General features: G+C 42.2%; 1 protein-coding gene and 1 non-coding gene across 2 annotated transcripts; one reads left to right on the forward strand and one right to left on the reverse strand.

Annotated features, from left to right (window-relative positions):
* Positions 1-6,718: 6,718 nt before the first annotated feature.
* Positions 6,719-6,826, reverse strand: LOC123610018. Its single transcript, XR_006718056.1, has one exon. It is a non-coding gene; the product is annotated as a U6 spliceosomal RNA (small nuclear RNA).
* Positions 6,827-22,762: 15,936 nt separating this feature from the next.
* On the forward strand, positions 22,763-23,701 carry LOC123609441 (putative olfactory receptor 2B8). Its single transcript, XM_045500509.1, has one exon. It carries the CDS (start codon positions 22,763-22,765, stop codon positions 23,699-23,701), a length of 939 nt encoding a protein of 312 aa, XP_045356465.1.
* The last annotated feature ends 3,560 nt before the right edge of the window (positions 23,702-27,261 follow it).

Here is a 27,261-nt window from a genome sequence, read left to right on the forward strand (position 1 = left end):
ACCTGATCTGACAGTTACTAGAAACCCACCCCATATAATCCCAGGAAACCTGGTTTATTCAAAGGATGGGGCCACCCCTTTCAAAGAGTTGGAGGTGGAATTCACAGATATACAACCGAGCAAAGGATTCAGGTACCTCCTTGTAATAATCTGCACATATTCAGGATGGGTCAAAGACTTCCCAACCAGGATGGAATGAAGTTGTGAGGTGGCCAAAGCTCTTCTTCGGGAAATCGTACCTTGGTTTGGTCTGTCCTTAACCATACATAGTGACAACGGACCTGCATTTGTGGCGGACATTACACAAACCCTGACCAGGTCCCTCAACATTAACTGGAAACTGCAACACACATCTTAGCTCTCTGAGAGTACCTACCCTTAGAGCTAAAGGTGATGCCTACTAAAAAAGATTTTTCAAAAAAGTCATCAAAGAAGGGAATGTTGGCAAAATAAGTAAAGTTATGTACCATAAGATAGCCAATAGGACTAACGTAAACTCTAGTTCCCAGCTTAAAGACTCCTTCTGGGTTCTTCTTCCTGCCTTGCTTGCTGTGTGTGCCAAATTACTACTAATGTGGAATGCGGAAGTAACAGACGATGAATTGTCCCCCATGCTTGTGCTTGGGGCTCAGATCTCTGGAGAAGCATCTCCTCTGAGGCCGCCGGTGTAAAATGAAACTCTGATCCACCAAGAACTCCGAGTGCCGCTTGGTTTTTCTGCCAGCGACCCAGCCTGGTTCTGTAACAATACTGCACCACAACATATTACACTTTGTTTTGCCTTTGGATTGGAGCAACATATATTACTATATTATTACACACACACACGCACACACACAGATGCACATGCACAAACCTGTGCTCCACATGCAATCTCTGAACACTTTTGTGAAGATGACTAGGAGAAGAAAATGTTTCCCTTAATTTGTACTACTTAGAAGTGACAGGCTTATAAATGATGTATTTCAATGTTTTCTGGAATATGTACAAACATACCCGTTTGAATGTGTTAACAGTTTATTCCTACAGGTCACATTGTAAAGAGAAATTCATGTTACCAGGAGGCAGTGGGAGTATCTGCTATTGATGGAATCGTGCAGGACTCCGAGCTCCATGCAAGAAACTATACCCCATTTTGATGTCATTATAGATTTACATAAGGTAAACATGTAGAAATGCCATTCTTTCAGTCTCTTCACTTACATTTGACCACAAGGAGTGGACCGTGTTTGTAGATGAATAATGAAAGAACATTCTCATTTGGTAACTTTGTAGGAAGATTTTTGTATTAAACCAATGCAAATCTAACCTTAGGAGAGGAAGTGTAAGTGGGATGAAAGAAATTAATGAGACAGGAGGGAGTTAAGATGGCAGAGAAGTAGGGGGACCGGGATCTTCCTCGTCCCTCAAACACAACTGTTTTGAGGTCAGATCACTTGGAACACTCAGGAAATTGATCTGTGGATTGGCAGAAGGATCTCCACAGATGGAGGGAGACAGCTTGGTAGAATCGGGTGCATGTATGTGAATTGGGGGACATAAAGCAGGGTAGGCATGGAGGGGAGGGAACCCCTTCTGTGGACAGACAAAAGGGACAGAAAGAGAGAGAGAGAGAGGCTGTGAAATTGTGGTATCAAGTCAGCAAAAGAGGTAAACCTCTCTGGACCACGGACTGGGGAACAAGAAATATGGAGAGATCCAGTTTCTTTTTTGTAAACAACCTTTGGAGCTGAAACTCAGAGGTTTCAAAAGAATTTATCTGGAGCAGATGCAGCCTTTGGCATCTGGACAGGGATGTCCATCTCACCACTGTTGTTCAACATAGTACTGGAAGTCCTAACCCCAGCTGTCAGACAACAGAAAGAAGTAAAAGGCATCCAAACTGGCAAAGAAGTCAAACTTTCACTCTTTGCAGCTGCCATGATACTCTACATGGAAACCTGAAAACTCCATCAAAAAACTTCTGGAGCTGATGCATGAATTCATAAAGTCACAGGATATAGAGTCAATATACAGAAGTTGGTTGCTTTTCTAAACATCAATAATGAAGGAACAGAAAGGGATACCAAGGAATCGATCTTATTCCCAATTGCACAAAAAACATAGAATAGCTAGGAATAAATCCAGCCAAAGAGGTAAAAGATCTGTATGCTGAAAACCACAGAAGGCTTATGAAAGAAATTGAGGAAGAAGACACAAAGAAGTGGAAAAACATTCCATGCTCATGGACTGGAAGAACAAATATTGTTAAAATGTAGATACTACCCAAAGCAATCTACACATTCAGTGCAATCCATATCAAAAAACCCACCAGCATTCTTCACAGAGCTAGAACAAACAATCCTAAATTTTGTATGGATCTGCAAGCGATCCTGAATAGCCAATGTAATAATGAAAAAGAAAACCAAAATCGGAGGCATCACAATCCCAGACTTTAAGCTGTATTACAAAGCTGTAATCATCAAGACAGTATGGTATTGGCACAAAAACAGACATAGAGACCAATGGAATAGAATAGAGAACCCAGAATTGGACCCACAAATGTATTGCCAACTGATCTTTGACAAAGCAGGAGAGAGTATCCGATGGGAAAAAGACAGTCTTTAGCAAATGGTGCTGGGAGAACTGGACAATGACACGTAGAAGGAAAATGGACCATGTTATTACTCCACACATAAAAATAAATTCAAACTGGATGAAAGACCTAAATGTGAGACAGGAAACCATGAAAATCCTACGGTAGAAAACAGAGGCAGAACCTCTGTGGCCCAGATTGCAGCAGTTTCATACTTGACATGTGACATACTTGACAATAAAAGCAAAAATGCACTATTGGGACTTCATCAAGATAAAAAGCTTCTGCACAGCAAAGGAAACAATCAACAAAACTAAAAGGCATCTGAAAGAATGGGAGAAGATATTTGCAAATGACATATCGGATAAAGAGTTAGTATCCAAAATCTATAAAGGACTTACCAAACTTAACACCCAGAACACAAATAATCCAGTGAAGAAATGGGAAGAAGTCATGAACAGACACTTGTCCAAAGAAGACATCCAAATGGTAAACAGGCACATGAAAAGGTGCTCAACATCACTCATCATCAGGGAAATAGAAATCCAAACCACATTGGGATACCACCTCACACCTCTCAGAATGACTAAAATGAAAATCTCAGGAAACAATAGATGTTGGTGAGGATGTGGAGAAAGGAGAACCTTTTTGCACTGCCGGTGGGAATGCAAACTAGTGGAGCCACTCTGGAAAACACTGTGGATGTTCCTCAAACAATTAAAAACAGAACGAACCTACAACCTGCAATCACACTACTAGGAATTTATTAAAAAATCACAAAAATGCTGATATCAAGGGGCACATGCACCACAATGTTTATAGCAGTACTATCAACAATAGCCAAATTATGGAATGAGCCCCCAAAATCCATCGACTGATGAATGGATAAGGAAGAAGTGATGTATATACACAATGGAATTTTAGTTTGTGATGGAAAAGAATGAAATCTTGCCATTTGAAACAACTTGGAGGGAAGTAGAGTATATTTGATAAGCGAGATAAGTCAGTGAGAGAAAGATAGATATGTTTTCACTTATATGTGGAAGTCGAGACACTCAACAGATGAACATAGGGTAAGGGAAGGAAAAATAAGATAAAACACAGAGAGGGGGAAACCATAAGAGACTCTTAAATACAGAGAACAAGCTGAGGGTTGCTGGAGGTTGCTTGAGCAAGGGGGGATGGTATAAATGTGTGATGGGCATTGAGGAGGGCACTTGTGATGAACACTGGGTGTCCTATGTAAGAGATGAATCATTGGGTTCTACTCCTGAAGCCAGACTACACTGTATGTTAAGTAACTTGAATATACACTAACTAACTAACTAACTAACTAACTAACTAACTAACTAACTAAGAAATGAATGTTACAACTTGTTTGTGTTAATTTTTCTTGGATTTATTAAATTATTATTGACGTATGCCATTTGGCAAACTCAACGAGTACCAATGTGAATATATATATGTAATGAAATTATTGCCACCATTGTGTTAGCTAACACCTCCATCACGTCACATAATTACCATCTCTTCTTCATGGTGAGAACATTTGAGATATACTCTCTAGGCCACCTTCAAGTTGATAATACAATAATATTAACCATCATCACCATGCTGTACATTAGATGCTCTGGAGTTATTCCTTTTCAAACTGGACGTTTGACCTCTTTGCCAACAAACATCTCCCACTTCTCCTATCCCTTAGCCCCTTGTAACCACCATTCTACTGTCTGTATCTATACACGTTTTCTGGTTTCCACAAATATGTGAGATCACATAATCTTTGTCTTTCTCTTCTGACTTGTTTCACTTAGCCTAATGCCCACAGGGTCCATCCATGTTGTTGTAAAAGACAGGATTTTCTCCTTTCTCATGGAAGAATAATAATCCTTTAGATATGTATGCTACATCTTATTTATTTTTATTTTTTATTATTTTTAATTGTTTGTTTCTGAGAGAGACAGAGTGCGAGTGGGGGAGGTGCAGAGAGGGAGACACAGAATCCGAAGCAGGCTCCAGACTCCAAGCTGTCAGCACAGAGCCTGACACGGGGCTCAAACCCACAGACAGGGAGATCATGACCCTAGCTGAAGTCAGATGCTCAACCGACTGAGCCACTCAGGCGCCCCCACATCTTCTTTTTTAAATTTATTATTTAAATTCGCATTAGTTAACATCTAGTGTAGTTTTGATTTCAGGAGTAGAACCCAACAATTCATCACTTACATATAACACTCAGTGACCATCACAAGTGCCCTTCTTACTGACCATCACCCATCCAGCCGATCGCCTTCCCCCAACAGTCTTCCAGCAACCCTCAGTTTGTTCTCTGTATTTAAGAATCTCTTATGTTTTGCCTCCCTCTCTGTCTTTATCTTATTTTTCCTTCCCTTCCCCTGTGTCCATCTGCTGTGTATCTTAAGTTCCACATATGAGTGAAATCATATGATATTTGTCTTTCTCTGACTGACTTATTTCACTTTGCTCAACACACTCTGGTTCCAGTGATGTGATTGCAAATGGCAAGATTTCATTCTTTTCAATTGCTGAGTAGTATTCCGTTGTATATATACACCGTTTCTTCTTTATCCATTCATCAGTCAATGGACATTTGGGCTCTTTCCATACTTTGGCTATTGTTGATAGCACTGCTGTAAACATTGGGGTGCACGTGCTCCTTAAAATCAGAGTTTTTGTATATTTTGGATAAATACCTAGTAGTACATATGCTGGTTGAAGTGTAGTTCTGGTTTTAATTGTTTGAGGACCCTCCATACTGTTTTCCAGAGAGACTGCATCAGTTTGCATTCCCAACAAGAGTGCAAAAGGGATCCCCTTTCTCTTCATCCTCACCAACATCTGTGGTTTCCTCAGTTGTTAATTTTATCCATTCTGACAGGTGTGAGTTGGTATCTCATTGTGGTTTTGATTTGTATTTCCCTGATGATGAGTGATGTTGAGCAACTTTCCACTTGTCTGTTAGCCATCTGGATGTTCTTTGGAAAAGTGTGTATTCATGGCTTCTGCCCATTTCTTCACTTGATTATTTGTTTTTTGGGTATTGAGTTTCATAAGTTATGTTGGATTCTAACCCTTTTTGCAATGTATGCCACATCTTCTTTATCCAGTTTTCTGTTTGGACACTTAGGTTGTTTTCGTATTTGGCTCTGTGAATAATGCTGCAATGAATATGGGGGTGCCTGCAACTCTCTGATACCCTGATTTCATTTCCTTTGGATATGTAGCTAGAAGTTCGTTGGTGGATACCACAGTTGTCCTGTGTGTAATTTTTTCAGGACCTTCATATTGCTTTTCATACAGGGTGTATCAAGTTACATCCCCACCAACAGTGTACATGGGTTCCCTCACCAAATTTGGCATTTTCTTTCTTTTTGATACTAGCCATTTTAAGAGGTAAGAGGTGGTATCTGATTGTGGTTTGTTTTGCACTTTCCTGATGACTAGTTATGTAGAGTACCTTTTATGTCTATATGCCATTTGTAGGTCTTCTTTGGAAAAATGTCCATTGAGTTCCTCTTCCGTTTTACATTTTTTTAACGTTTATTTATTTTTGAGACAGAGAGAGACAGAGCATGAACGGGGGAGGGGCAGAGAGAGAGGGAGACACAGAATTGGAAGCAGGCTCCAGGCTCTGAGCCATCAGCCCAGAGCCCGACGCGGGGCTCAAACTCACGGACCGTGAGATCGTGACCTGAGCTGAATTCGGATGCTTAACCGACTGAGCCACCCAGGCGCTCCTCCTCTTCCCTTTTTAAAGATGGAATTGCCTTTTATTTATATTACTGATTTGGATGAGTTTTGGATAGTAACACGTTATCAGGTAGAACATTTGTAAATATTTTCTCCCATTCTATTGATTGACTTTTTATTTTGTTCATTTTTTTTTCTGAACAGAAGCTTTTTAGTTTGATGTAGTCCCGCTTATTAATTTTGTTGTTGTTGCTAAGTGCTTTTGGTATCATATTCAGGCTCTGGATTGAAATTTGGGTCACAAATGGTGGGCTGTGTTTGTAGTTAGGATAATGAAAGAACACCCTCATTTGGTAACTATCAACGTACCCAATGTTGAGTGGTTTTCTTTATATCATCTTCTTTTAGTCTTAAAATTTCAGGTCTTATGCTTACATCTTAATACATTTCAGATACCTTTTGCATGTTATCCTTGCTCAGGGGCCATGCTAATCTTCTCTGTATTGTTCTAATTTTAATAGTTTGCTGCCTAAGTGAGCACTCAAATGAATTTTTGTGAGTGGTGCGATATAGGGCCTCCAATGTCTTTTCTCTGCATGTAGTTGCCCAGGTTTCTCATGACCATTTTTAAAAGAGACTGTGTTTCCCCATGAATAGGCTTGACTCCTTTGTCAAATGTTAGTTGTCTGTCTATGGGTGGGCTTATTTCCGGGCTGTTCATTCTGTTCCTTTGGTGTATGGGTCTATTCCTTTAGCCAGTATCATACTGATTTCCTTCCTAGAGCTGTATAATATAGTGAGAGTCAGGAAGTTGGATGCCTTTAGCTTGTACTACTTTGTTGGGGTGGCCTTGGCAGATTGGGGAATTTGTTTCAAATTTTTATTTAAATTCTAGTTAGTTACAGATAGTGTAATTTTGCTTTCAAGAGCCACTGCTTACATATAACACCCAGTGCTCATCATAAGAAGTGCCCTCCTTAATACCCATCACCCATTTAGCCCATCCCCCACCCACCTTCCTCCATCAACCCTCGGCTTGTTGTCTAGAGTTAAGAGTCACTTATGGTTTGCCTCCCTCTCCTTTTCCCTTCCTATATGTTCATCTGTTTTGTTTCTTAAATTCCTCCATTGAGTGAAATCATATGGATTCATATTTCTCTGACTGACGTATTTCATGTAGCATAATATACTCTAGCACCAACCATGTCCATCCAAATGGAAAATTTCATTCTTCTTTTTTTTATCCATTCTTTTTTTTTTCAATATGTGAATTTATTGTCAAATTGGTTTCCATACAACACCCAATGCTCATGCCAACAAGTGCCCTCAATACCCATCACCCACCCTCCCCTCCCGCCCACCCCCCATCAACCCTCAGTTTGTTCTCAGTTTTTAAGAGTCTCTTATGCTTTGGCTCTCTCCCACTCTAACCTCTTTTTTTTTTTCTTCATTCCCCATGGGTTTCTGTTAAGTTTCTCAGGATCCACATAAGAGTGAAAACATATGGTACCTATCTTTCTCTGTATGGCTTATTTCACTTGGCATCACACTGTCCAGTTCCATCCACGTTGCTACAAAGGGCCATAATTCATTCTTTCTCATTGCCACATAGTATTCCATAGTGTATATAAACCACAATTTCTTTATCCATTCATCAGTTGATGGACATTTAGGCCCTTTTCATAATTTGGCTATTGTTGAGAGGGCTGCTATAAACATTGGGGTACAAGTGCCCCTATGCATCAGTACTCCTGTATCCCTTGGATAAATTCCTAGCAGTGCTATTGCTGGGTCATAAGGTAGGTCTATTTTTAATTTTCTGAGGAACCTCCACACTGTTTTCCAGAGTGGCTGCACCAATTTGCATTCCCACCAACAGTGCAAGAGGGTTCCCGTTTCTCCACATCCTCTCCAGCATCTATAGTCTCCTGATTTGTTCATTTTGGCCACTCTGACTGGCGTGAGGTGATATCTGAGTGTGGTTTTGATTTGTATTTCCCTGATGAGGAGCGACGTTGAGCATCTTTTCATGTGCCTGTTGGCCATCCGGATGTCTTCTTTAGAGAACTGTCTATTCATGTTTTCTGCACATTTCTTCACTGGGTTATTTGTGTTTTGGGTGTGGAGTTTGGTGAGCTCTTTATAGATTTTGGATACTAGCCCTTAGTCCAATATGTCATTTGCAACTATATTTTCCCATTCCGTTGGTTGCCTTTTATTTTGTAGGTTGTTTCCTTTGCTGTGCAGAAGCTTTTTATCTTCATAAGGTTCCAGTAGTTCATTTTTTCTTTTAATTCCCTTGCCTTTGGGATGTGTCAAGTAAGATATTGCTGTGGCTGAAGTCAGAGAGGTCTTTTCCTGCCTTCTCCTCTAGGGTTTTGATGGTTTCCTGTCTCACATTCAGGTCCTTTATCCATTTTGAGTTTATGTTTGTGAATGGTGTGAGAAAGTGGTCTAGTTTCAACCTTCTGCATGTTGCTGTCCAGTTCTCCCAGCACCATTTGTTAAAGACACTGTCTTTTTTCCATTGGATGTTCTTTCCTGCTTTGTCAAAGATGAGTTGGCCATACGTTTGTGGGTCTAGTTCTGGGTTTTCTATTCTATTCCATTGGTCTATGTGTCTGTTTTTGTGCCAATACCATGCTATCTTGATGATTACAGCTTTGTCGTCGAGGCTAAAGTCTGAGATTGTGATGCCTCCTGCTTTGGTCTTCTTCTTCAAAATTACTTTGGTTATTCCGGGCCTTTTGTGGTTTCATTTGAATTTTAGGATTGCTTGTTCTAGTTTTGAGAAGAATGCTGGTGCTATTTTGATTGGGATTAGATTGAATGTGTAGATAGCTTTGGGTAGTATTGACATTTTGACAATATTTATTCTTCAAACCCATGAGCACGGAATGTCTTTCCATTTCTTTATATCTTCTTCAATTACCTTCATAAACTTTCTATAGTTTTCAGCATACAGGTCTTTTACATCTTTGGTTAGATTTATTCCGAGGTATTTTATGCTTCTTGGTGCAATTGTGAGTGGGATCAGTTTCTTTATTTGTCTTTCTGTTGCTTCAGTATTAGTGTATAAGAATGCAAGTGATTTCTGTACATTGAGTTTGTATCCTGCAACTTTGCTGAATTCATGTATCAGTTCTAGAAGACTTTTGGTGGAGTCTATCGGATTTTCCATGTATAGTATCATGCCATCTGCAAAAAGTGAAAGATTGACTTCATCTTTGCCAATTTTGATGCCTTTGATTTCCTTTTGTTGTCTGATTGCTGATGCTAGAACTTCCAACACTATGTTAAACAACAGCAGTGAGAGTGGACATCCCTGTCGTGTTCCTGATCTCAGGGAAAAAGCTCTCAGTTTTTCCCCATTGAGGATGATGTTAGCTGTGGGCTTTTCATAAATGGCTTTTATGATGTTTAAATATGTTCCTTCTATCCCGACTTTCTGAAGGGTTTTTATTAAGAAAGGGTGCTGAATTTTGTCAAAGGCCTTTTCTGCATCGATTGACAGGATCATATGGTTCTTATCTTTTCTTTTATTAATGTGATGTATCACGTTGATTGATTTGCGAATATTGAACCAGCCCTGCATCCCAGGAATGAATCCCACTTGATCATGGTGAATAATTCTTTTTATATGCTGTTGAATTCGATTTGCTAGTGTCTTATTGAGAATTTTTGCATCCATATTCATCAGGGATATTGGCCTGTAGTTCTCTTTTTTTACTGGGTCTCTGTCTGGTTTGGTAATCAAAGTAATACTGGCTTCATAGAATGAGTCTGGAAGTTTTCCTTCCCCTTCTATTTCTTGGAATAGCTTGAGAAGGATAGGTATTATCTCTGCTTTAAACTTCTGGTAGATCTCCCCTGGGAAGCCATCTGGTCCTGGACTCTTATTTGTTGGGAGATTTTTGATGACTGATTCTATTTCTTTGCTGATTATCGGTCTGTTCAAGCTTTCTATTTCCTCCTGATTGAGTTTTGGAAGTGTGCGGGTGTTTAGGAATTTGTCCATTTCTTCCAGGTTGTCCAGTTTGTTGGCATATAATTTTTCAGCGTATTCCCTGATAATTGCTTGTATCTCTGAGGGATTGGTTATAATAATTCCATTTTCATTCATGATTTTATCTATTTGGGTCATCTCCCTTTTCTTTTTGAGAAGTCTGCTAGAGGTTTGTCAATTTTGTCTATTTTTTTCAAAAAACCAACTCTTGGTTTCGTTGATCTGCTCTAAAGTTTTTTTAGATTCTATATTGCTTATTTCTGCTCTGATCTTTATTATTTCTCTTCTTCTGCTGGGTTTGGGGTGTCTTTGCTGTTCTGCTTCTATTTCCTTTAGGTGTGCTGTTAGATTTTGTATTTGGGATTTTTCTTGTTTCTTGAGATAGGCCTGGATTGCAGTGTATTTTCCTCTCAGGACTGCCTTCGCTGCGTCCCAAAGCGTTTGGATTGTTGTATTTTCATTTTCGTTTGTTTCCATATATTTTTAAATTTCTTCTCTAATTGCCTGGTTGACCCATTCATTCTTTAGTAGGGTGTTCTTTAACCTCCATGCTTTTGGAGGTTTTCCAGACTTTTTCCTGTGGTTGATTTCAAGCTTCATAGCATTGTGGTCTGAAAGTATGCATGGTATGATTTCAATTCTTGTATACTTATGAAGGGCTGATTTGTGACCCAGTATGTGATCTATCTTGGAGAATGTTCCATGTGCACTTGAGAAGAAAGTATATTCTGTTGCTTTGGGATGTAGAGTTCTAAATATATCTGTCAAGTCCATCTGATCCAATGTCTCATTCAGGGCCCTTGTTTCTTTATTGACCGTGTGTCTAGATGATCTATCCATTTCTGTAAGTGGGGTGTTAAAGTCCCCTGCAATTACCACATTCTTATCAATAAGGTTGCTTATGTTTGTGAGTAATTGTTTTATATATAATGGGGGCTCCTATATTCGGCTCATAGACATTATAATTGTTTGCTCTTCCTGATGGATAGACCCTATGATTATTATATAATGCCCTTCTTCATCTGTTACAGCCTTTAATTTAAATCTAGTTTGTCTGATGTAAGTATGGCTACTCCAGCTTTCTTTTGGCTTCCAGTAGCATGATAAATAGTTCTCCCTCCCCTCACTTTCAATCTGAAGGTGTCCTCAGGTCTAAAATGAGTCTCTTGTAGACAGCAAATAGATGGGTCTTGTTTTTTTTATCCATTCTGATACCATATGTCTTTTGGTTGGCGCATTTAGTCCATTTACATTCAGTGTTAGTATAGAAAGATATGGGTTTAGAGTCATTGTGATGTCCATAGGTTTTATGCTTGTAGCGATGTCTCTGGTACTTTGTCTCACAGGATCCCCCTTAGGATCTCTTGTAGGGCTGGTTTAGTGGTGACAAATTCCTTCAGTTTTTGTTTGTTTGGGAAGACCTTTATCTCTCCTTCTATTCCTAATGACAGACTTGCTGGATAAAGGATTCTTGGCTGCATATTTTTTCCGTTCATCACATGAAAGATATCCTGCCAATCCTTTCTGGCCTGCCAAGTTTCAGAAGGGAGATCCGTCACAAGTCTTTTAGGTCTCCCTTTATATGTGAGGGCACGTTTATCCCTTGCTGCTTTCAGAATTTTCTCTTTATCCTTGTATATTGCCAGTTTCACTATGATATGTCATGCAGAAGATCGATTCAAGTTACGTCTGAAGGGAGTTCTCTGTGCCTCTTGGATTTCAATGCCTTTTTCCTTCCCCAGTTCAGGGAAGTTCTCAGCTATTATTTCTTCAAGTACACCTTCAGCACCTTTCCCTCTCTCTTCCTCCTCTGGAATACAATATATGTGGATATTATTTCTTTTTAGTACATCACTTAGTTCTCTAATTTTCCCCTCATACTCCTGGATTTTTTTATCTCTCTTTTTCTCAGCTTCCTCTTTTCCATAATTTTATCTTCTAGTTCACCTATTCTCCCCTTCGCCTCTTCAATCTGAGCCGTGGTCATTTCCATTTTATTTTGCATCTCGTTTATAGTGTTTTTCAGCTCCTCGTGACTGTTCCTTAGTCCCTTCATCTCTGTAGCAATAGATTCTCTGCTGTCCTCTATACTGTTTTCAAGCCCAGCGATTAATTTTATGACAATTATTCTAAATTCACTTTTTGTTATATTATTTAAATCTTTTTTGATCAGTTCGTTAGCTGTTATTATTTCCTGGAGATTCTTTTGAGGGGAATTCTTCCTATTGGTCATTTTGGATAGTCCCTGGAGTGGTGTGGAACTGCGGGGCACTTCCCCTGTGCTGTGTTATATAACTGGAGTTGGTGGGCGTGGCCGCAGTCCCACCTGATGTCTGCCTCCAGTCCACCTCTGGGGCCACAGTCAGAGTGGTGTGTGCCTTCTCTTCCCCTCTCCTAGGGGTGGGATTCACTGTGGGGTGGCATGGCCCGTGTGGGCTACTTGCACACTGCCAGCTTGTGGTGCTGGCAATCAGGCATATTAGCTGGCGTAGATGGGAAGGTGCTCGGGGGCAGAAGGGGCAGGCTTAGCTTGCTTTTCCTTAGGTGATCCACCTCAGGAGGGGCCCTGTGGCAGCGGGAGGGAGTGAGACCCGCCGCCGGAGCGGTGGCTTCGCAGAATCACAGAGTTGGTTGTTTGCGCCGGGCAAGCAAGTTCCCTGGCAGGAACTGGTTCCCTTTGGGATTTTGGCTGGGGGTTGGGCGAGGGAGCCGGCGCTGGCAATCGCCTTTGTTCCCCGCCAAACTGAGCTCTGTCATCCCAGGGCTCAGCAACTCTCCCTCCCGTTGGCCTCCAGCCCTCCCGTTCTCTGAGCAGAGCTGTTAGCTTATAACCTTCCAGATGTCAAGTCCCGATTGCTGTCAGAACACACTCCTTCCTGCCCCTCTGCTTTTGCAAGCCAGACTCGGGGGCTCTGCTTGGCCAGCAGGCCGCCCCTCTGCCCCGGCTCCCTCCCGCCAGTCCCTGGAGCATGCACCGCCTCTCCATCCTTCCTACCCTCTTCCATGGGCGTCTCATCTGTGCTTGGCTCCGGAGACTCCATTCTGCTAGTCTTCTAGCGGTTTTCTGAGTTATTTAGGCAGGTGTAGGTGGAATCTAAGTGATCAGCAGGACGCGAGGTGAGCCCAGAGTCCTCCTACGCCGCCATCTTCCCGAGACTTGGAAAAAATCTTTAGTGTTCTATAAAACATGTAGGTCATTCACAGATGGGAGCTAAGGTAGCTGGGGATGTCTAGGGAGTTACTTGTCCTCTAAGAGATACGTGAACTAATAGAAGAGACAGATTAGGTCTGTCTGGAATTGTCCTCCATAGTCATTGTCCCTGAGGATTTCCACGTCTGGGCAGCTCAGTGACAAGGGCTCATTAAGAGCATGGGGCATCCGTTCCCTCAGAGACGTCAGCAGGGGAAGGGACTTGGTTCTGTGTGCCAGCCCAGCCACAGCTCAGAGTCATAGCTCCCTCTCGCCTGGTTGAAAGGGTCTCACAGACACACAGGGAGGTCACCGTTCTCAGGAAACCATACTGAGAGTCTGTGACTGCCTTCATCTTCTACCTCCAAGAGCCAGAGTGCAGATCTAGTGTCACATGAGGACCTGTGAAGTCACCTGAGAAAGTGTCCTTTTGCTTCAGAAAAACATACGGATGCCCCAGTGCTGGTAGAGTCAACCTTTGTGTTTCCTGCAGGCACTGATTCTGCATGTCTGCGTTCCTATCCTCAGAGCTGTATTTAGGCAGTAACTTGCAGTGGAGGTAGGGAAATAGCTCTGAATCCACAGGGAAGGCGAATAAAGGTGAGTGAAATATAACTTGGTCTCTGTGTTGCTGTAGGAATTGGCAAGTTAGTTCATTTCCATTTGGAATTGTTCTTGAAAGAAACAAATCTGTATTGATTGCATATATGGTTTATTGTCTACAATAACAGACTGTGGATATTCACCAGATAGAAGAACTAAATTTACTTGTCAGTATAGATGTCAACAGGTCGTTCCTAGACATCCATTCTATTGTAGTACATTCATATTCCTCTGTATGCACAAGTGGAAAATAAATATTCATATTGAGTGGTAATAAAATATGCCCTTCAGTATTAGAACTGTAGACTATGTATATGTGTAAAAATATTAGAATATCTGCTTCAAGTCCCTCCTTTGGTTCCTTATTATCTGTGAAATTAGATTGTATTTGTGCTCTCTGCTTAGAACACAGTGTCAATATTTAGCCTACTTGCTCACTTTGTCTCAGGGGACTTACCAAAAGCTCTAAAATAGGTATGGCGTTTTACAAATACTGTGTTGAAAATTACAAGAGGGGAGACACATGTAATGCATATTGTGTCAGTGCACCTTTATTTGAGTTTATTGTTAATAAGAAATGATGATCCTTCAAGTGAGTACAAATAGCAATATGATGATGAGAAAAGCAGTAGGAAACCTGAGTGTTTACTTAATTGATGAATTAGGGAAATGACATGATGTTTGTATATCTGTATGTGTGTGTATGTGCATGTGTGCACGTGCATGTGTGTTGTGTGTGTGCGTGTGTGATTGCACTGAGGTGTTGTGTAAGGTACGCTAGGTCCCGTCCTTCTATCCTTGCACACAATCATGAATGGACTCTTGTATGAACACTGTTTGTGACCTGCCCACACGCTCTTTACCTGCTGGGGCTCCAATCCAAACCCTATTGGGTACGAGTCTGGTTCCAAGGTTCACAGCCATTCCCTTCGTGACAGAATTGCCGTCATCTGAAAGGAAGCCACATTGGCAGGTGGTCTGGGGAACCCAGTGGGGGCAGTTCACAGCCACTGACAGACTGTGGGATGTACAAGAGGTGCCAAGGACAAAGCAGGCCTGAGTCGGATGCAATTCATGTTCCAAAGCAGTGGTGTCCAAGAGAGTAGAAAGTGCCCACAGGAAGCTTTGTCAATTTAAACTCATCAAATTTAGATAAACTCTAAACCCAGTTTTCTGCTGCCTGAGCGGAAAGGGGGCATCGGCAGAGGCCGCTGATCCAGGCGGGAGCATCTGTCAGGCTGAGCCATGGCCTGGGCCCAGGAAGGGCACCTCCCCGCAGCTGCAATCCAAAGGCCCAAAGATTCCCAGGATTCTAGGAGGCGCCAGCAGGGTGAGGACTGAGATGTGAGGGTGTATGCACCTGTCCCTGGGGAGCCCAGCCTCCTGCAGGAAGCCCGCTGGGCCCAGCCCGGCAGGACCCCAGGCAGAAGCCAAGTGCCCCGTGTGCTGGGCGAGCCGGGACCCCGGCAGCCCGTGTGTGCGCTCAGCCTGCGTGGCGGCTGCAGCCGGCCATCCTGGTCTCACCTACACGACATGTCCCATCGCCCCTCTGCCGTCACCCCTGTCCAGGGTCAGCCAGGAAGGGTGACGGACACTGCCCAGCTCCTTCCCATCCACCAGGAGCAAGGAGAAGGGGCGGGCAGAGCCCTTTGTGTGAGAAGCACAACCAGGTCCTGACCCTGCTCCATGAGGAGGACCCGCAGGTGACCCGCTTGTGTGCTGGTGAGGCCCCGGGGCAGACTGCCCCTTGCCGCAGGCCAAGGCTCTCGGGTCCCTGAAAAGCAGGTGGCTGATATGTCAGAGATTAATAAGCATTCAAAGCAAAACACCCTCAGAGCGGAGAAGGAAGGTGCAAAGGAAGGCTGGAATTACCCTCTGAATTTGAGGGCCGGAAGCAACTTCTAGAACGTGGCCAAGAAGCAGTTCTTCCGAGGTTAGCCCAGGAAGAGAAGGACATTCAGTGGAAACGCGGTGCAAACCTACCAGCATTTTCAAAGGACATCTGCACATCCACTGGTCTGCTGAGTAAAGTAGCAGAGGACAGTGTGCTGTCTGAACGGGACCGGCTGTCACCCATTCAACACTAATGACGTCTGTTTTGAATGAACAGGAGGAGGCTACAGGTTTCCTCCCCCGAATCCTGCTTGGCAGAAAAGTGTCTAAAAATTTCGAGTAGACACTCTCTGAACCCTGAGACAGCCCACCCTCTGTTGATTGTCTCCTAGGACAAGAACCAGGTGAGATTTCTTTCAGAGAGAAAATAAAATGTTCCTTTTCTTCCAAAAATATTTGCAGCCAACACTCTTGTCCTGGGTTTTCCATGGTTCTATCATAGCATCTCTGGGAGGTAGAAGTGGGACACAAGTCTGAACGGGCTCCCAAGATTGGCACAGACTCTCCTCCCACGAAGGGCAGGAGGTCTCGGTCAGCCTGGTGGGGTGCTGCACCCAGGAAGGTCCCAGTGCCAGCCTGGGACTGTCAGTCGTGACACCCAGAGATGTTGGCATTTTCCTGGACCGTGAGCTGGGTGAACTCTCATTTCATAACATGACTCAGAAATATCACACTTTTACTAGACCTCTTGAGCCTTATTTCTGCATAGGACCCGATTCAAAGCCTCTCAGAATGTGTACAGGTCCAGGTTGTGAGTGAAAACTCCCTGAGCCATCTTCATTGTTTGTTTTAAAGAATGGAAGGTGGGTAGGCTCCTGTATCATGTGCCAGGAAAGCCAACTTGTCTCTCACCCGAGTTTTTTTCCTTCATCGCAAAAGAAGGCTTTATTTCGTTTCAACAACTATCTAGAAACCAGAGCGTCTCTCCACGAGTGTCGCAGGGGGTTGCTCGGTGTGAGGGAGATTCCGTTGGCCCGAAAGCGCTGATGGAGTTTGCAGAGGATTCACCAAAACAGAACCGCTCAACTTCGCCTCTGCTGGTTCAGAGCCGTGCTGTTAACATACGGTGCTGTTCCTGCCTCGTGTGGGTTATGTAGCAGACAGCAGCAAGCTGTGACCTTAGTTTTACTGAAGGGCACAATTGAAAGGGATGCGGGGGACATCAGAGAAAGCCTTTAGCGTCTCAGGGTTTGAGTGTTTTTTTCCCTCCCCCGAACGCGGCCAGCCACTGGCGGCCCTCAACGCACCTGCCTTCTTAGAAACCCTCCACACAGAGTTCACCTCATCCTAAATTCTTTGTTATTCTGCGTTGTATTTTATAGCATGCCACTTGTAGCGTTGTAGACAATTGGAAAGGCTTATTAATAACAGACATTGCAGTTAGACGCCGAGTCAGAAAACACAAGAGGAATCACCAGGTAGTAAAAATGATTAGGGCATGATGGCATATCTATTTGTAGTCAACATTTTCGTACCAGTATAGCTGACATTTACTGAGACCTAACTGTGTTCCAGGAGTTGTAGTATTTTCAAAGCAAATACTGGGTGGAAAGCATGAGACTGTTAATGAAAGAGGCTCAAAGAGTGCATGTCTAAACTCTGGGATGCTACGCTGACTTCACCAGAAGGACCCAGGTTCTGTTCATTTTCTATGGTGGACTTAAACTAATTTGCAAAATGTAGTAACACTTATTTTCATGAAGATGAAATTACATACGTGTGTGCCTATGCTCCAAAGTTACCTTTCATATCTTTTCCTATTCAAGTTCTTAGAACTTGACACCTTAGCCTCTCATTTCCACTGGTTATTGAGGTCATTTCCCCTTGTTTTTTTCTCTTCCATCGAAATCTTTATATTTTTGAAGAAAATAGATAGTCAACGTGGGGATCACTTTTTGGAGCCTGACTTGTTGAACAACTGAAAAAGACATTCCTGGCTCAGTACAGGAAATGTGAGTGCAGTAGGGTGGTAGGTCATAGCAGGGACCTATTAATTTTTTTAGGTGCGATAAAATTATGATTCAGGAAATGTCCATATTTTACATATTGCTAGTGAAACGTATTAGGATGCAAATTTGCTTTTAGGATTTTCACTCAAGAACTCCAGCAAACAAAAGCGGGAGGACACGAGGCAAAAAATGAAGCCAAGTGTGACAAAATGCTGATAAGTCTGGAATCTAGGCGATGGTGTACGGACATTCACTTTAGGTCCTCTTTTCTGTAACTTAATCTAAACAAAAAGAACAAGCAAAGGTGTTTCCCACTAAAAAGATAAAAAAAATCCACTTGTTTAGCTAGAATGTTTTAAATGCTCAGGTATGACAGCTGGAGAGTGGGCATAATATTGGACAGTCAGGACAGAGAATTTCTACCAGAACAGATGGATGCTTCTACTGGAGAGTCTTGTCCAGCATCTCATGGGATCAGGCTCCTGCTCTGTTCCACTGGAGACCACATCCTTGCTTAGCAACATCCTCTGCTGTTTTCCACCCTCACCCCGTTTATCCCGAGAGCATTCCCTGAATAAACAACCTGCAATGGAAATCCTACTTCATTGTCTTCTTCCATAGAACCTGACCTACAGCCCTGTCAGTGTTCATCACATCTGTCATTTCCTATGTAGTGATGGCTGTATCCCCTCATTTGCTCGTCCTTTCTCATCATCGGGGGCCTGTTCTCATGTGTCTGAAGTCAGCTCAGACACATGGGACAGAAGCATCAAGCAAGCAACAGCGATTCAGTCGTAGCACTGAGGCTGCACAAATCTTGCCCACACATTTTCAGGATTCATTTACGAACCGGATAGGGCAGCGTGTGTATGTGAAACATATCAGTGAATGTTATACATTTGAAATGTCTTAAATAGAGACAGCATCTTGCTATCTTTTGTCTTTAAAATGTGTAGTTTGCATACTTAGCATCTCGTTGTGTGGACATATGTATTCTTCCACTAAAACTTTGAGAGTTCTATGTCAGCATGGACCTAATCTAGTAATTGGAAACCACTAGTCTATCACCTTAGGTGTGTCAGTACTAAGCATTTACCCTCTCACAGTGGAGGCAGTTCTCTTTCTTATTGTAAAATTGTGTTTTGTGAGATGTCATTTCAATTCTGTTCTTTTTGATGGTAATTAGTATGTACAATGACAATTTTTTTGTTTTGTATATTTTGTTTATTTTTATTTTACCTAATAACATTTTCTCTCTGTCTCTCTGTCTCTGTGTGTGTGTGTGTGTATATATATATATATATATATATATATATATATATGTATGTATATATATATATATATATATACTTTTTTCAGGTATGTATCTTTTTGTAATGTTTGTTTATTTATTTTTGAGAGAGAGTGTGTGACTGGGGGAAGGGCAGAGAGAGAGGAAGACAGAATCCCAAGCAGGCTCCGCACTGTGTGCAGAACCCAATGTGGGACTCAAAATCACAAACTCTGAGATCATGACCTGAGCCCAGATCAAGAGCTGGATGCCTAACTGACTGAGCCACCCAGGCGCCCCTCATTATTTTATTCTTACAGTGTGTTTATGAGATGGAAACATGGTTTGTTTCTATTCCCTCTTCTGACCAGGTGTGAGTTAGGGGATATTCAGGTTGTATAGAGAGAGAAAATGTTATTCGATAAAATAAAAATAAACAGAATATACAAAACAAAAAAAATGCCATTCTGTATACTAATTACCATCAAAAAAGAACACAATTGAAGTGACATCTCACAAAATGCTATTTGACACTAATAAGTGAGAGAACTGGCATCCAATGTGAGAGGTTGTTGCACATTGAGACTGTCTCAAATACCGTTTTAATCCACTGTATTAGGAATGCTTTTGTGCTAGACTTCAAAAGTCTTAGGGGCATTCAAAATGTCCCCATTAAACTGGTACTTTTAAGCATCTGTGGGTCAAAAGGGAAGCACTGTCATTCAACAGTTGTGTTTTCAGCGTGTCTCTGATTGAGTTTTTACTTGTTTTACTACCATAACAGCAACAGCAACAACAACAAGGAAGAAGAAGAAAAACCTGGTGTAGCTTTCACAAATACAATCCTTTAGTTACAGAGGCAATGTTGCCGAAATGTTTATTTGCAGAACTAGTAGTGAGATTTTGAATGTAACTGAATTCTTTGAATAAGTGTATTCTAGGTCATAAATCCTTATATCTGAATGCATTTTGGAGGTTCTGTTGTACTATATTTTAAAACACGTCAGATGTGTGCAAATCCAGCGGTGTGGAATCATGAGGTACGTATTTCTAAGAACGTGTCTCCCTCTCCGATCCTCTTTCTGATGGCTCAGTTTTTCCCCATTGGAGATGATATTAACTGTGGGTTTTTTGCATATGGCCTCTATGATCTTGAGGTCTATTCCTTCTATCCTTACTTTCTTCAGGGTTTTTACAAGAAAGGATGCTCTACATTGTTAAATGCGTTTTCTGCATCTATTGAGAGGATCATAGGGTTCTTATCCTTTCTTGTAGTAATGTATGTATCACACTGATTGATTTGTGGACATTGAACCAGCCCTGCATCCCAGGTATAAATCCCACGTGATTGTGGTACAGAATTCTTTTAATGTATTGTTGGATCCAGTTTGCTAGTATCTTTTTGAGAATTTTTGCATCCATGTTCATTACGGAAATTCGTCTGTAATTCTCCTTTTTCTTGGGGCATTTGTCTGGTTTTGGAATCAAGGTATTGCTGACTTCATAGAATGAGCTTGCAAGTTTTCCTTCCATTTCTATTTTTTGGAGCAGCTTCAAAAGAATAGGTGTTACATCTTCCTAAAATGTTTGCTAGGATTCCCCAGGAAGCCATCCAGCCCTGGACTCTTGTTTGGGGAGATTTTTGATTACTGATTGGATTGTTTTACAGATTATAGGTGTGTTCACATTTTCTATTTCCTCCTGGTTCAGTTTTGGTAGTTGATAGGTTTCTAGGAATTTGTCCATGTCTTCCAGATTGCCCATTTTATTGGGGTATAATTGCTCATCATATTCTCTTACTATTGTTTGTATTCATGCTGTGTTGGCTGTGACCTCTCCTCTTTCATTCATGATTTAGTTGAGTCCTTTCCTTTTTCTTTTCCTCAGTCTGTATAGGGGCTTATTGATTTCATTAATTCTTACACAAAGCAAGTTCCTGGCCTCATTGATCTGTTCTCCTGGTTTTCTTATTTTGATATCATTGATTTCTGCCCTCATCTTTATTATTTCCTGCCTTCTGGTGGTTTGGGGCTTTATTTTCTGTTCTTCTTCCAACTCCCTTAGGTATAAGATTAGGTTGTATATTTGAGGCCTTTCTTCCTTCTTTAGGAAGGCCTAGATTGCTAAATACCTCCCTCTTATGACCACCCTTGCTGCATCCCAGAGTTTTGGACAGTCATGCTTTCACTTTCATTGTCTTCCATATACTTTTTAATTTCCTCCTTAAATTCTTAGTTACCCCTTTAATTCTTTAGTAGCATGTTCTTTATTTTTTATTCATTAAAAAAATTTTTTTTAAGCGTTTATGTATTTTATAAACAGAGACAGAGCATGAATGCGGGAGGGTCAGAGAGAGAGAGGGAGACACAGAATCTGAAACAGGCTCCAGGCTCTGCACTGTCAGCACAGAGCCCGACGCGGGGCTTGAACCCACGGATGTGAGATCATGACCTGGGCCAAAGTCAGATGCTTAACTGACTGAGCCACCCAGGCATCCCAGTAGGATGTTCTTTAATACCCAAGTATTCATCGTGTTTAAAATTTTTCCTTCTGGTTGATTTCAAGTTTGACAGCATTGTAGTTGGAAAATATGTATGGTATGATTTTGATATTTTTGTGCTTGTTGAGGGCTGATGTGACCCAGTATGTGATCCATTCCAGAGAATGATTCATGTGCACTGGAGAAGAATGCATATTCGGCTGCTTTAGGATGAAATGTTCTGAATGTATCTGTTAACTCCATCTGGTCCAGTGTGTCATTCAAAGCCATTGTTTCCTTGTTGATGTTATGCTTAGATGATCTGTCCATGGTTGTAATTGTGGTGTTAAAGTCCCCTAGTAGTATGGCATTATTATCAATGAGTTTCTTTGTGTTTGTGATTAAGTGATTCATATATTTGAGCGTCTCATGTTGGGGACATAAATATTTACAATTGTTAGGTCTTCGGGATGAATAGACCCCCTAATTATGATATAATGCCCTTCTTTCATTCCTTGTGACAGTCTTTGTTTTAAAATCTAGTTTGTCTGATACAAGTATGGCTACTCCAGCTTTCTTTTGACGTCCATTAGCATGATAGATGGTTCTACATCCCCTTCCTTTCAATTCGTAGGTGTCCTTAGGTGTAAAATGAGTCTTTGTAAGCAGCATATTGATGGGACTTGTTTTCTTATCCATTCTGATACCCTAAGTCTTTTCATTGGAGAATTCACTCCATTTACATTTAGTGAGATGTATGTACATTTTACAGTACTAGTAAGCAGAGACTGAAAGACCGTATTTCCTATGACTGAGGCAAAAACAGGTCCATTATTTTATTTTTTTTAATCTAAAAACCCAATGATTTACTTTTTGTGACAATGTGGAACTAAATTCATAAATCTATGGCAATTTCGTGGGTACATCATTTATTCAAATAGTTTTCATAAAATCCCATGGCTATTTCTTTTCATATGAACAATCCACCAACCACCAACTGTTACTGGTGTTTTGTTTTTTTTTTTGAGATTTATTGTATAAATTGCTAAATGCTTGGTCTTGACAGGAAACACATAGTAAGAAAAGATGGACCCGAAAAATGGAAGTTCTTTCACTGGCTTTATCCTGCTGGGTTTCTCTGACCGGCCTCAGCTGGAGCGAGTCCTCTTTGTGGTTCTTCTGATCTTCTATCTGCTCACCCTGCTGGGAAACACAAGCATCATTGCGTTGTCCCGCCTGGACCCACACCTGCAGACTCCCATGTACTTTTTCCTCTCCAACCTAAGCTTTCTGGACCTGTGTTATACGACCAGCACTGTTCCTCAGCTACTGGTTGATCTCAGGGGAACAGACAAGTCTATCTCCTTTGGTGGCTGTGTAGCTCAGCTCTTCGTGTCTCTATGGTTGGGATCCACAGAATGCATCCTGTTGGGGGTGATGGCGTTTGATCGCTACGCAGCCGTCTGCAGGCCCCTGCACTACACAGTGATCATGCACCCCCGTCTCTGTGCCCTGATGGCTTCTGCATCGTGGTTCATTGGTTTTGTCAACTCCTCATTGCACACGGTGCTCACCTTCCTTGTACCACTTTGTGGGAGAAATAAAATAGATCACTTCTTTTGTGAGATCCCCCCACTGCTCAAGCTTGCCTGTGTTGACACAACTGTGTATGAGTCTGAGCTCTTCTCTGTCAGTGTGATGATTCTTCTGATACCTGTGGCATTAATCACATTCTCCTATGGTCAGATTGTCAGGGTGGTCTTGGCAATGAAGTCAGCTTCAGGGCAGAGGAAAGCGTTTGGGACATGTGGGTCCCACCTTACTGTGGTCTCCCTGTTCTACGGCACAGGCATCTACATTTACCTCCAGCCCAGCAACAACTACTCCCAGGATCAGGGCAAGTTCATTTCTCTCTTCTACACCATTGTCACCCCCATGGTCAATCCTGTTATATATACCCTGCGGAACAAGGATGTGATGGGAGCAATGAGGAAGGTGTTGTGTAGGGGCTATGACTCCAGATGACTGAGAAAGAACCTTTCATGGAATACTTTGAATGCCAGAGTCTTTATGATTTCTGTGTCCTCAACATTTCCCCTGACAACTTTCAAGGGAAGTTTCTTAATTCGTTCTTTTATGCAAATGAGTGTTCAAACTCTAAGTTTATGGATTCATGACAGCCTCCAGAGATGCTAAGTTAGTGTACCTAGAGCATCTACAGCATATTAATATTGTAAAAACTTTCACAGGATTTTCTTAGTTCACCCCCATTTGGGAACACTATTCCATTTCTAATTGCAAGACAGTGACACACACGCCATGAAAGCATATCAATATAAGAATAAAAATGACCAGAACACGGTAATAAATATTAATATTGTAGCAAATTCTAGCAGTTTCCGGCAGCTATTTCTTCTTCTCACAGTCAGATCACGGCTCTATTACAACGTTTGTGGCCTGACTGGATCACAGCTTTTTCCCAGAAGAAGGAGGACAACTGTGGGAAAAACAAACTTAGGTGAGAGAAAATATGCCAACATCTATCCTCATAGAGCAATTCAGCTATCAAGCCATGGTGTAATGTCGCCCTTGTGATACTGATTTCGTTTTGAAACACCATTCTTTGTTTTTCAAAGAAATTTTTCTTTATTATTGATTTTTATGATTTTAGTGTTTAAATAATTTTTATTGTCATTCCATTAGAGTGAACCTACAGTATTATATTATATTACTTTAAACTTTAAAGGTACTTTATAAAGTACTTTGTAGTACTTTTCTGTACAATATAGTGATTCAACATTTCCATCATCACAAGTGTTGTCTTTAGGGAGTTGAGGGAAGATGGCGGTGTAGGAGGACGCTGGGCTCACCGCGCGTCCTGCTGATCACTTAGATTCCACCTACACCTGCCTAAATAACCCAGAAAACCGCCAGAGGATTAGCAGAACGGAGTCGCCGGAACCAAGCACAGACGAGAGGCCCACGGAAGAGGGTAGGAAGGGCGGCAAGGCGGTGCGCGCTCCACAGACTGGCGGGAGGGAGCCGGGGCGGAGGGGCGGCTCGCCGGCCAAGCAGAGCCCCCGAGTGTGGCTGGCAAAAGCGGAGGGGCCTGACGGACTGTGTTCCGACAGCAAGCGCGACTTAGCGTCTGGGAGGTCATAAGTTGACAGCTCTGCTCGGAAAGCGGGAAGGCTGGAGGACAAAGGGAGGGAGAGCTGCTGAGCCCCCAGACGACAGAGCTCAGTTGGTGGGGAACAAAGGCGCTCGCCAGCGCCATCTCCCCCGCCCATCCCCCAGCCAAAATCCCAAAGGGAACCAGTTCCTGCCAGGGAACTTGCTCGCTCCGCGCAAACGCCCAACTCTGTGCTTCTGCGGAGCCAAACCTCCGACAGTGGATCTGACTCCCTCCCGCTGCCACAGGGCCCCTCCTGAAGTGGATCACCTAAGGAGAAGCGAGCTAAGCCTGCCCCTCCTGCCCCCGTGCACCTTGCCTACCCACCCCAGCTAATACGCCAGATCCCCAGCACCAAAAGCCTGGCAGTGTGCAAGTAGCCCAGATGGGCCACACCACCCTACAGTGAATCCCGCCCCTAGGAGAGGGGAAGAGAAGGCACACACCAGTCTGGCTGTGGCCCCAGCGGTGGGCTGGGGGCAGACATCAGGACTGACTGCGGCCCCGCCCACCAACTCCAGTTATACACCACAGCACAGGGGAAGTGCCCTGCAGGTCCTCACCACGCCAGGGACTATCCAAAATGACCAAGCGGAAGAATTCCCCTCAGAAGAATCTCCAGGAAATAACAACAGCTAATGAGCTGATCAAAAAGGATTTAAATAATATAACAGAAAGTGAATTTAGAATAATAGTCATAAAATAAATCGCCGGGCTTGAAAACAGTATAGAGGACAGCAGAGAATCTCTTGCTACAGAGATCAAGGGACTAAGGAACAGTCACGAGGAGCTGAAAAACGCTTTAAATGAAATGCAAAACAAAATGGAAACCACCACGGCTCGGATTGAAGAGGCAGAGGAGAGAATAGGTGAACTAGAAGATAAAGTTATGGAAAAAGAGGAAGCTGAGAAAAAGAGAGATAAAAAAATCCAGGAGTATGAGGGGAAAATTAGAGAACTAACTGATACACTAAAAAGAAATAACATACGCATAATTGGTATCCCAGAGGAGGAAGAGAGAGGGAAAGGTGCTGAAGGGGTACTTGAAGAAATCATAGCTGAGAACTTCCCTGACCTGGGGAAGGAAAAAGGCATTGAAATCCAAGAGGCACAGAGAACTCCCTTCAGACGTAACTTGAATCGATCTTCTGCACGACATATCATAGTGAAACTGGCAAAATACAGGATAAAGAGAAAATTCTGAGAGCAGCAAGGGGTAAACGTGCCCTCACATATAAAGGGAGACGTATAAGACTCGTGACTGATCTCTCTTTTGAAACTTGGCAGGCCAGAAAGGATTGGCACGAGATTTTCAGTGTGCTAGACAGAAAAAATATGCAGCCGAGAATCCTTTATCCAGCAAGTCTGTCATTTAGAATAGAGGAGAGATAAAGGTCTTCCCAAACAAACAAAAACTGAAGGAATTTGTCACCACTAAACCAGCCCTACAAGAGATCCTAAGGGGGACCCTGAAGACAAAGTACCAGAGACATCACTACAAGCATAAAACATACAGGCATCACAATGACTCTAAACCCGTATCTTTCTATACTAACACTGAATGTAAATGGATTAAATGCGCCAACCAAAAGACATAGGGTATCAGAATGGATAAAAAAACAAGACCCATCTATTTGCTGTCTACAAGAGACTCATGTTAGACCTGAGGACACCTTTAGATTGAGAGTGAGGGGATGGAGAACTATTTATCATGCTACTGGAAGCCAAAAGAAAGCTGGAGTAGCCATACTTATATCAGACAAACTAGACTTTAAATTAAAGGCTGTAACAAGAGATGAAGAAGGACATTATATAATAGTTACAGGGTCTACCCATCAGGAAGAGCTAACAATTATAAATATCTATGTGCCGAATACCGGAGCCCCCAAATATATAAAACAACTACTCATAAACATAAGCAACCTTATTGATAAGAATGTGGTAATTGAAGGGGACTTTAACACCCCACTTACAGAAATGGATAGATCATCTAGACACACGATCAATAAAGAAACAAGGGCCCTGAATGAGACATTGGATCAGATGGACTTGACAGATATATTTAGAACTCTGCATCCCAAAGCAACAGAATATACTTTCTTCTCGAGTGCACATGGAACATTCTCCAAGATAGATCATATACTGGGTCACAAAACAGCCCTTCATAAGTTTACCAGAATTGAAATCATACCATGCATACTTTCAGACCACAATGCTATGAAGCTTGAAATCAACCACAGAAAAAAGTCTGGAAAACCTCCAAAAGCATGGAGGTTAAAGAACACCCTACTAACGAATGAGTGGGTCAACCAGGCAATTAGAGAAGAAATTAAAAAATATATGGAAACAAACGAAAATGAAAATACAACAATCCAAACGCTTTGGGACGCAGCGAAGGCAGTCCTGAGAGGAA

Source organism: Leopardus geoffroyi, chromosome B2 (assembly GCF_018350155.1).
Source record: "Leopardus geoffroyi isolate Oge1 chromosome B2, O.geoffroyi_Oge1_pat1.0, whole genome shotgun sequence".
Classification (NCBI taxonomy): Eukaryota; Metazoa; Chordata; class Mammalia; order Carnivora; family Felidae; genus Leopardus; species Leopardus geoffroyi.

Bases quoted from the DNA above. Each gene is read 5' to 3' on its own strand.
- LOC123609441 (XM_045500509.1), top strand. From the start codon at position 22,763: ATGGACCCGAAAAATGGAAGTTCTTTCACTGGCTTTATCCTGCTGGGT.